The following is an 8,889-nucleotide window of genomic DNA, read 5'->3' on the forward strand; positions in this document are numbered from 1 at the left end:
AATTTGGTGCATTTTCTTTAAATCCGCCAATCACAGTTAAGTAAGGGATTGCTGGATGTATGCAATATGTACGACATCACGATCAAGCCCCTGGGAGTGCCATCGCTCTGGGCCAGCCCCTGAGGGAGCCATCGCCCCCGGCTGGGCCCCTTTCGGTGCCACCACACTAGGGAGGGTCCCTGGGGGCGCCACCGCCCCTGGAAAGGCCTCTGGTGGCTCTAACGCCCCTGGGAGATTTCCTAGGGTCGCTGAGGCCCCAGGGAGAACCCCTGGAGGCTTTCCTGCCACTGTAACGGTCGCGAAGGGAGGAGCTGCCCTTGGGAGGGCCCCTGGGGGAGCAGATTCGCCTGGGAGGGCCCCTGGTGACGCCACCGCTCCTGGAAGAACGCCTGGCGGTGCCATAGCCTCTAGGAGGGACCCTGCATTCCTTAGAATGACCTCTGGAGACACCACCACTGGAAGGTCCCCTGGCGAAGCCACCGTCCCTGGTAGAGACTCTGGTGGCACTGCTGACCTTAAGGAGGACCTCTAGGTGCGCATTTGCCTCTGGGAGGTCCCCTGGCAGCAGATAGTTTTCACTATTTAGAACTCTGAGAGATATGAAGTTAAATAAATACACCACCCATCGCAATTCCAGTGTTATCACATCCTGAGCAATGAAAAGGTGAATACATATCCAACAGGGAAACATAAGTTGGGGTGTTGTGCTGACTGGCTGGTCTGTTCTCCTATTGGCTGTAATTTGGTGCATTCTTATTTTAATCCGCCAATCACAGTTAAGTAAGGGATTGCTGGACGTATGAATATCAACGACATCACGATCAAGCCCGTGGGAGTGCCGTCGCTTTGTGACGGCCCCTGGGGGCCCCATTGCCCCTAGCAGGGCCCCTTGGGGTGCCATCGCCCCAGGGAGGGTCCCTGGGGGCGCCACCACCCCTGAAAAGGCCCAGGAGGCACCAACACCCCTGGGAGAGCTCCTAAGACTGCTGAGACCCCAGGGAGGGTCACTGGGGGCTTTTCCGCCACTGGAAGAGTCCATGAGGGAGCAGCTGCCCTTGGATGGGCCCCTGGGAGCACAACTCTTCCTGGGAGGGCCCCTGGGGCACCACCGCTGCTGGGAGAACGCCTGGATGTGCCACTCCTCTTGGAGATCCCGCTGTCATTAGGATGACCCCTGGGGGCACCGCAACTGGAATGTCCCCTGGCGGCGCCACTGCCCCTGGGAGAGCATCAGGTGGCAATGCTGATCTTAAGGAAGATCGCTATGAGCAACGTTGGCTCTGGGAGGTGCCCTGGTGACAGATGGTTTTACACTAATTTGAACTCTGAGAGACATGACATTAAATAAATAAACCACCCATCACATTTCCAGTGTGATCACATCCTGAACAATGAAATGGTGAATAAATAAATATCCAACAGGAAAACATAAGTTGGGGTGTTGTGCTGACTGGCTGGTCTGTTCTCCTATTGGCTGTAATTTGGTGCATTTTCCTTTTAATCCTCCAATCACAGTTAAGTAAGGGATTGCTGGACGTAAGCAATTTTTACAACATCACGATCAAGCCCCTGGAAACGCTGTCGCCCTGGGACAGCCCCTGCGAACGCTGTCGCCTTGGGACAGCCCCTGGGGTCGCCATCGCCCCTGGTTCGGCCCCTTTGGGTGCCACCGCCCCTGGAAAGGCCTCTGGAGGCACCAACACCCCTGGGAGAGTTCCTGGGGTCGCTGAGACCGCAGGGAGGGCCCCTGGAGGGTTTGCCGCCACTGGAAGGGTCCGTGAGGGAGGATCTGCTCTTGGGAGGGCCCCTGGGGGCACCACCGCTCCTGCAAGATCGCCTGGCGGTGCCACCGCCTCTTTGAGGGCCCCCCTCCGTCCCTAGAATGACCCTGGACACACCGCACTGGAAGGTCTGGCTGGCGCCCCGAGACCACTCCCTTGTGTGGAAGTAGCACCGAAAGCCCAGCCGGGCAGCGTGCGCGCCCTCAGGGGAAGCTGACCCGGAAATGGCACTCCCAGAAGCGATCGTGAAGTCGTATATTGCCATCCCGCTGATCGCCGCAACAGATTAGCGATTGAAAATGCCAAATGCAACCAACAAACAATTATTCAATCAGCACAACAACATTTTCCTGTTGAACATTATTCACCATTCATTGTTCAAATTCTGTGGAAATGCGATAGGCGCTATATTTATTTAAGTCATATGTCTCCTGCAGGTCTGAATTAGTGAAAACCAACTGCCGCCAGGGGACCTCCCAGAGCCAACGTTGCTCATAGCGATCGTCCTTAAGGTCAGCATTGCCACCTGATGATCTCCCAGGGGCGGTGACACCGCCAGCAGACATTCCAGTGGCAGTGCCCCCAGGGGTCATCCTAGGAGCAGCGAAGATCTCCAAGAGGCGATGGCACATCTAGGAGTTCTCCCAGCAGTGGTGGTGCCCCAGGGGCTAGAATTTGGTGCATTTTTTAATTTAATCCACCAATCACAGTTAAGTAAGGGATTGCTGGACGTATGCAATATGAACGATATCACGATCAAACCCTGGGAACGCTGTCGCTTTCTGACGGCCCCTGGTGGCGCCATTGCCCCTAGCAGGGCCCCTTGGGGTGCCATCGCCCCAGGGAGGGTCCCTGGGGGCGCCACCACCCCTGAAAAGGCCCAGGAGGCACCAACACCCCTGGGAGAGCTCCTAAGACTGCTGAGGCCCCAGGGAGGGCCCCTGGGGGCTTTTCCGCCACTGGAAGAGTCCATAAGGGAGCAGCTGCCCTTGGATGCGCCCCTGGGGGGCAACTCTTCGTGGGAGGGTCCCTGGGGCACCACCGCTGCTGGGAGAACGCCTGGATGTGCCACTTCTCTTGGAGATCCCGCTGTCATTAGGATGACCCCTGGGGGCACCGCAACTGGAATGTCCCCTGGCGGCGCCACCGCCCCTGGGAGGGCATCAGGTGGCAATGCTGATCTTAAGGAAGATCGCTATGAGCAACATTGGCTCTGGGAGGTCCCCTGGTGACAGATGGTTTTACACTAATTTGAACTCTGAGAGATATGACATTAAATAAATAAACCACCCGTCACATTTCGAGTGTGATCACATCCTGAACAATGAAATGGTGAATAAATAAATATCCAACAGGAAAACATAAGTTGGGGTGTTGTGCTGACTGTCTGGTCTGTTCTCCTATTGGCTGTAATTTGGTGCATTTTCTTTAAATCCGCCAATCACAGTTAAGTAAGGGATTGCTGGATGTATGCAATATGTACGACATCACGATCAAGCCCCTGGGAGTGCCATCGCTCTGGGCCAGCCCCTGAGGGAGCCATCGCCCCCGGCTGGGCCCCTTTCGGTGCCACCACACTAGGGAGGGTCCCTGGGGGCGCCACCGCCCCTGGAAAGGCCTCTGGTGGCACTAACGCCCCTGGGAGATTTCCTAGGGTCGCTGAGGCCCCAGGGAGAACCCCTGGAGGCTTTCCTGCCACTGTAACGGTCGCGAAGGGAGGAGCTGCCCTTGGGAGGGCCCCTGGGGGAGCAGATTCGCCTGGGAGGGCCCCTGGTGACGCCACCGCTCCTGGAAGAACGCCTGGCGGTGCCATAGCCTCTAGGAGGGACCCTGCATTCCTTAGAATGACCTCTGGAGACACCACCACTGGAAGGTCCCCTGGCGAAGCCACCGTCCCTGGTAGAGACTCTGGTGGCACTGCTGACCTTAAGGAGGACCTCTAGGTGCGCATTTGCCTCTGGGAGGTCCCCTGGCAGCAGATAGTTTTCACTATTTAGAACTCTGAGAGATATGAAGTTAAATAAATACACCACCCATCGCATTTCCTGTGTTATCACATCCTGAGCAAGAAAAGGTGAATACATATCCAACAGGAAAACATAAGTTGGGGTGTTGTGCTGACTGGCTGGTCTGTTCTCCTATTGGCTGTAATTTGGTGCATTCTTATTTTAATCCGCCAATCACAGTTAAGTAAGGGATTGCTGGACGTATGAATATCAACGACATCACGATCAAGCCCCTGGGAGTGCCGTCGCTCTGTGACGGCCCCTGGGGGCCCCATTGCCCCTAGCAGGGCCCCTTGGGGTGCCATCGCCCCAGGGAGGGTCCCTGGGGGCGCCACCACCCCTGAAAAGGCTCAGGAGGCACCAACACCCCTGGGAGAGCTCCTAAGACTGCTGAGACCCCAGGGAGGGTCACTGGGGGCTTTTCCGCCACTGGAAGAGTCCATGAGGGAGCAGCTGCCCTTGGATGGGCCCCTGGGAGCACAACTCTTCCTGAGAGGGTCTCTGGGCAACGGGAGAACGCCTACGTGCTACCCTGGGACCTGGCTAGGAACCAAAATGCAACTGAATGTCCCTCAAGGGTGCCACTGCCCTGGTGGGAGCATCAGGTAGCCGACTGGCAGATCGCTATGAGCAATGCTAAGCCTGGGAGGTGCCCAGATAGACATTTTACACTACTCTGAACTTTGAGAGACATGACATTAAATAAATAAACCACCCATCGATTAGCATCACATCCTGAACAAATAAATGGTAAATAATATCCAACAGAAAATAAGCAAAAGTAGTTCTGGCTACCACTTCATTGGCTGTAATTGCATATTCCCTTTAATCCTCCAATCACAGTTAAGTGGGCGGATTGCTGGACGTAGCAATTTTTACAACATCACGATCAAGCCCCTGGAAACGCTGTCGCCCTGGGACAGCCCCTGCGAACGCTGTCGCCTTGGGACAGCCCCTGGGGTCGCCATCGCCCCTGGTTGGGCCCCTTTGGGTGCCACCGCCCCTGGAAAGGCCTCTGGAGGCACCAACACCCCTGGGAGAGTTCCTGGGGTCGCTGAGACCGCAGGGAGGGCCCCTGGAGGGTTTGCCGCCACTGGAAGGGTCCGTGAGGGAGGATCTGCTCTTGGGAGGGCCCCTGGGGGCACCACCGCTCCTGCAAGATCGCCTGGCGGTGCCACCGCCTCTTTGAGGGCCCCCCTCCGTCCCTAGAATGACCCCTGGACACACCGCCACTGGAAGGTCCCCTGGCGGCGCCCCCAGGGACCCTCCCTTGTGTGTTGGCACCGAAAGGGGCCCAGCCGGGCGGCGATGGCACCTCAGGGGCTGGCCCAGAGCGATGGCACTCCCAGGGGCTTGATCGTGATGTCGTACATATTGCATACATCCAGCAATCCCTTACTTAACTGTGATTGGCGGATTTAAAGAAAAAGCACCAAATTACAGCCAATAGGAGAACAGACCAGCCAGTCAGCACAACACCCCAACTTATGTTTTCCTGTTGGATATTTATTCACCATTTCATTGTTCAGGATGCAATCATACTGGAAATGCGATGGGCGCTGTATTTATTTTACGTCATATGTCTCACAGTTCTAATTAGTGAAAAACCAACTGCCGCCAGGGGACCTCCCAGAGCCAACGTTGTTCGTAGCGATCTTCCTTAAGGTCAGCATTGCCACCTGATGCTCTCCCAGGGGCGGTGACACCGCCAGCAGACATTCCAGTGGCAGTGCCCCCAGGGGTCATCCTAGGAGCAGCGGGGATCTCCAAGAGGCGATGGCACATCTAGGAGTTCTCCCAGCAGTGGTGGTGCCCCAGGGGCTAGAATTTGGTGCATTTTTTATTTTAATCCACCAATCACAGTTAAGTAAGGGATTGCTGGACGTATGCAATATGAACGACATCACGATCAAGCCCCTGGGAACGCTGTCGCCTTGTGACGGCCTCTGGTGGCGCCATTGTCCCTAGCAGGGCCCCTTGGGGTGCCATCGCCCCAGGGAGGGTCCCTGGGGGCACCACCACCCCTGAAAAGGCCCAGGAGGCACCAACACCCCTGGGAGAGCTCCTAAGACTGCTGAGGCCCCAGGGAGGGCCCCTGGGGGCTTTTCTGCCACTGGAAGAGTCCATAAGGGAGCAGCTGCCCTTGGATGGGCCCCTGGGGGGGCAACTCTTCCTGGGAGGGTCCCTGGGGCACCACCGCTGCTGGGAGAACGCCTGGATGTGCCACTCCTCTTGGAGATCCCGCTGTCATTAGGGGTGTGACCCTGGGGGGTGCCGCAGCTGGGAATGTCTGGCGGCTGCACCCTGGGAGGAGCATCCCAGGTGTGTGCTGATCTGGAAAGATGCTTTCTCCGACAACATTGGCTCCAAGTCCCTGGTGACTAGATGGTTTTACACTGTTATACTCCTTGGGAGATGGCCTTCATCAGCCAACCCACCGTCATTTCAGTGTGATCACATGCAGACAATGAAATGGTGAATAAAATAAATATCAACAGGAAAACGCCAGTTGGGGAATTGATGTTGCTGACTGGCTGGTCTATTCTCTCTTAAACCTTAATTTGATTTTCTTTAAATCCGCCAATCACAGTTAAGTAAGGGATTGCTGGATGTATGCAATATGTACGACATCACGATCAAGCCCCTGGGAGTGCCATCGCTCTGGGCCAGCCCCTGAGGGAGCCATCGCCCCCGGCTGGGCCCCTTTCGGTGCCACCACACTAGGGAGGGTCCCTGGGGGCGCCACCGCCCCTGGAAAGGCCTCTGGTGGCACTAACGCCCCTGGGAGATTTCCTAGGGTCGCTGAGGCCCCAGGGAGAACCCCTGGAGGCTTTCCTGCCACTGTAACGGTCGCGAAGGGAGGAGCTGCCCTTGGGAGGGCCCCTGGGGGAGCAGATTCGCCTGGGAGGGCCCCTGGTGACGCCACCGCTCCTGGAAGAACGCCTGGCGGTGCCATAGCCTCTAGGAGGGACCCTGCATTCCTTAGAATGACCTCTGGAGACACCACCACTGGAAGGTCCCCTGGCGAAGCCACCGTCCCTGGTAGAGACTCTGGTGGCACTGCTGACCTTAAGGAGGACCTCTAGGTGCGCATTTGCCTCTGGGAGGTCCCCTGGCAGCAGATAGTTTTCACTATTTAGAACTCTGAGAGATATGAAGTTAAATAAATACACCACCCATCGCATTTCCTGTGTTATCACATCCTGAGCAAGAAAAGGTGAATACATATCCAACAGGAAAACATAAGTTGGGGTGTTGTGCTGACTGGCTGGTCTGTTCTCCTATTGGCTGTAATTTGGTGCATTCTTATTTTAATCCGCCAATCACAGTTAAGTAAGGGATTGCTGGACGTATGAATATCAACGACATCACGATCAAGCCCCTGGGAGTGCCGTCGCTTTGTGACGGCCCCTGGGGGCCCCATTGCCCATAGCAGGGCCCCTTGGGGTGCCATCGCCCCAGGGAGGGTCCCTGGGGGCACCACCACCACTGAAAAGGCCCAGGAGGCACCAACACCCCTGGGAGAGCTCCTAAGACTGCTGAGGCCCCAGGGAGGGTCACTGGGGGCTTTTCTGCCACTGGAAGAGTCCATGAGGGAGCAGCTGCCCTTGGATGGGCCCCTGGGAGCGCAACTCTTCCTGGGAGGGCCCCTGGGGCACCACCGCTGCTGGGAGAACGCCTGGATGTGCCACTCCTCTTGGAGATCCCGCTGTCATTAGGATGACCCCTGGGGGCACCGCAACTGGAATGTCCCCTGGCGGCGCCACCGCCCCTGGGAGAGCATCAGGTGGCAATGCTGATCTTAAGGAAGATCGCTATGAGCAACGTTGGCTCTGGGAGGTCCCCTGGTGACAGATGGTTTTACACTAATTTGAACTCTGAGAGACATGACATTAAATAAATAAACCACCTATCACATTTCCAGTGTGATCACATCCTGAACAATGAAATGGTGAATAAATAAATATCCAACAGGAAAACATAAGTTGGGGTGTTGTGCTGACTGGCTGGTCTGTTCTCCTATTGGCTGTAATTTGGTGCATTTTCCTTTTAATCCTCCAATCACAGTTAAGTAAGGGATTGCTGGACGTAAGCAATTTTTACAACATCACGATCAAGCCCCTGGGAACGCTGTCGCCCTGGGACAGCCCCTGCGAATACTGTTACCTTGGGACAGCCCCTGGGGTAGCCATCGCCCTTGGTTGGGCCCCTTTGGGTGCCACCGCCCCTGGAAAGGCCTCTGGAGGCACCAACACCCCTGGGAGAGCTCCTGGGGTCGCTGAGACCGCAAGGAGGGCCCCTGGAGGCTTTGCCGCCACTGGAAGGGTCCGTGAGGGAGGATCTGCTCTTGGGAGGGCCCCTGGGGGCACCACCGCTCCTGCAAGATCGCCTGGCGGTGCCACCGCCTCTTTGAGGGCCCCCCTCCGTCCCTAGAATGACTCCTGGACACACCGCCACTGGAAGGTCCCCTGGCGGCGCTCCCAGGGACCCTCCTGGTGACACTAAGGGTCCTACTTACAATGGCCCCGAGGAGCCGTCAGCAAGCAGCAGCGCTCCCAGGGAAGCGATGTGACTCTACTCGTCAGCAATCCTGCTGGTGAATCACCAGAGTACAACCAGATGTTTCGACAGATATGTGTCACATTCTCCAGGATCAATGATAACACTAAATCATAGGTGTAAGTTTATCTCAGAGTTCTAAATAGTGAAAACTAACTGCCGCCAGGGGACCTCCCAGAGGCAAAGACGCACCAAGGGGTCCTCCTCAAGGACAGCAGTGCCACCAGAGGCACCTATCTGTCCTCAGTTGGAACCCTTTATTTATTAATGACATATTCGTATGTTACCGCTGTACTACCAACTTACGTACTATTAATAAATATAAATGATTGGTAGAAACAGCCAGAGAACGTGTAGCGTAGTGTTTGTGGCCAGTAGTCAAATTTATCTTTGCTAGGCTCACATACACGTGTACAAAGAGGAGAATAATACTTTAGGGTTAATTTACACATGACGTTCCAGTTAGGTTTGAAAATAGACAATTTAGACCGATTTATTGATTTGTATCAGGAAATAATCACATGTACAATAAAAATACATTA

The 8,889-nt window shown here is 55.7% G+C and overlaps 4 protein-coding genes across 4 annotated transcripts; 3 read left to right on the forward strand and 1 right to left on the reverse strand.

Annotated features, from left to right (window-relative positions):
- Positions 1-55: 55 nt before the first annotated feature.
- Positions 56-532, forward strand: LOC121878693 (skin secretory protein xP2-like). The gene has a single exon (XM_042385045.1). The coding sequence runs from the start codon at positions 56-58 to the stop codon at positions 530-532; it is 477 nt and encodes a 158-aa protein (XP_042240979.1).
- Positions 533-3,247: 2,715 nt separating this feature from the next.
- LOC121878694 (skin secretory protein xP2-like) lies at positions 3,248-3,724 on the forward strand. The gene has a single exon (XM_042385046.1). It carries the CDS (start codon positions 3,248-3,250, stop codon positions 3,722-3,724), a length of 477 nt encoding a protein of 158 aa, XP_042240980.1.
- Positions 3,725-4,630: 906 nt separating this feature from the next.
- LOC121878695 (translation initiation factor IF-2-like) lies at positions 4,631-5,572 on the reverse strand. Its single transcript, XM_042385047.1, has 2 exons — positions 5,428-5,572; positions 4,631-5,139 (listed from the first exon to the last, which is right to left on the reverse strand). Exons 1-2 carry the CDS (start codon positions 5,570-5,572, stop codon positions 4,631-4,633), a joined length of 654 nt encoding a protein of 217 aa, XP_042240981.1.
- An 824-nt stretch (positions 5,573-6,396) lies between these two features.
- Positions 6,397-6,873, forward strand: LOC121878697 (skin secretory protein xP2-like). Its single transcript, XM_042385048.1, has one exon. The coding sequence runs from the start codon at positions 6,397-6,399 to the stop codon at positions 6,871-6,873; it is 477 nt and encodes a 158-aa protein (XP_042240982.1).
- The last annotated feature ends 2,016 nt before the right edge of the window (positions 6,874-8,889 follow it).

This window comes from Homarus americanus, unplaced genomic scaffold, assembly GCF_018991925.1.
Source record: "Homarus americanus isolate GMGI-L3 unplaced genomic scaffold, GMGI_Hamer_2.0 scaffold21277, whole genome shotgun sequence".
Taxonomy (NCBI): Eukaryota; Metazoa; Arthropoda; class Malacostraca; order Decapoda; family Nephropidae; genus Homarus; species Homarus americanus.

Excerpts from the sequence above, each read along its gene's own strand:
- LOC121878695 (XM_042385047.1), bottom strand. The coding sequence starts at position 5,572 with ATGTGCCATCGCCTCTTGGAGATCCCCGCTGCTCCTAGGATGACCCCT. Across the intron at positions 5,140-5,427 it reads GGAAGATCGCTACGAACAAC|CCCCTGGGAGTGCCATCGCT; the intron begins GTTGGCTCTGGG and ends ATCACGATCAAG.
- LOC121878697 (XM_042385048.1), top strand. The coding sequence starts at position 6,397 with ATGTATGCAATATGTACGACATCACGATCAAGCCCCTGGGAGTGCCAT.
- LOC121878693 (XM_042385045.1), top strand. The coding sequence starts at position 56 with ATGTATGCAATATGTACGACATCACGATCAAGCCCCTGGGAGTGCCAT.
- LOC121878694 (XM_042385046.1), top strand. The coding sequence starts at position 3,248 with ATGTATGCAATATGTACGACATCACGATCAAGCCCCTGGGAGTGCCAT.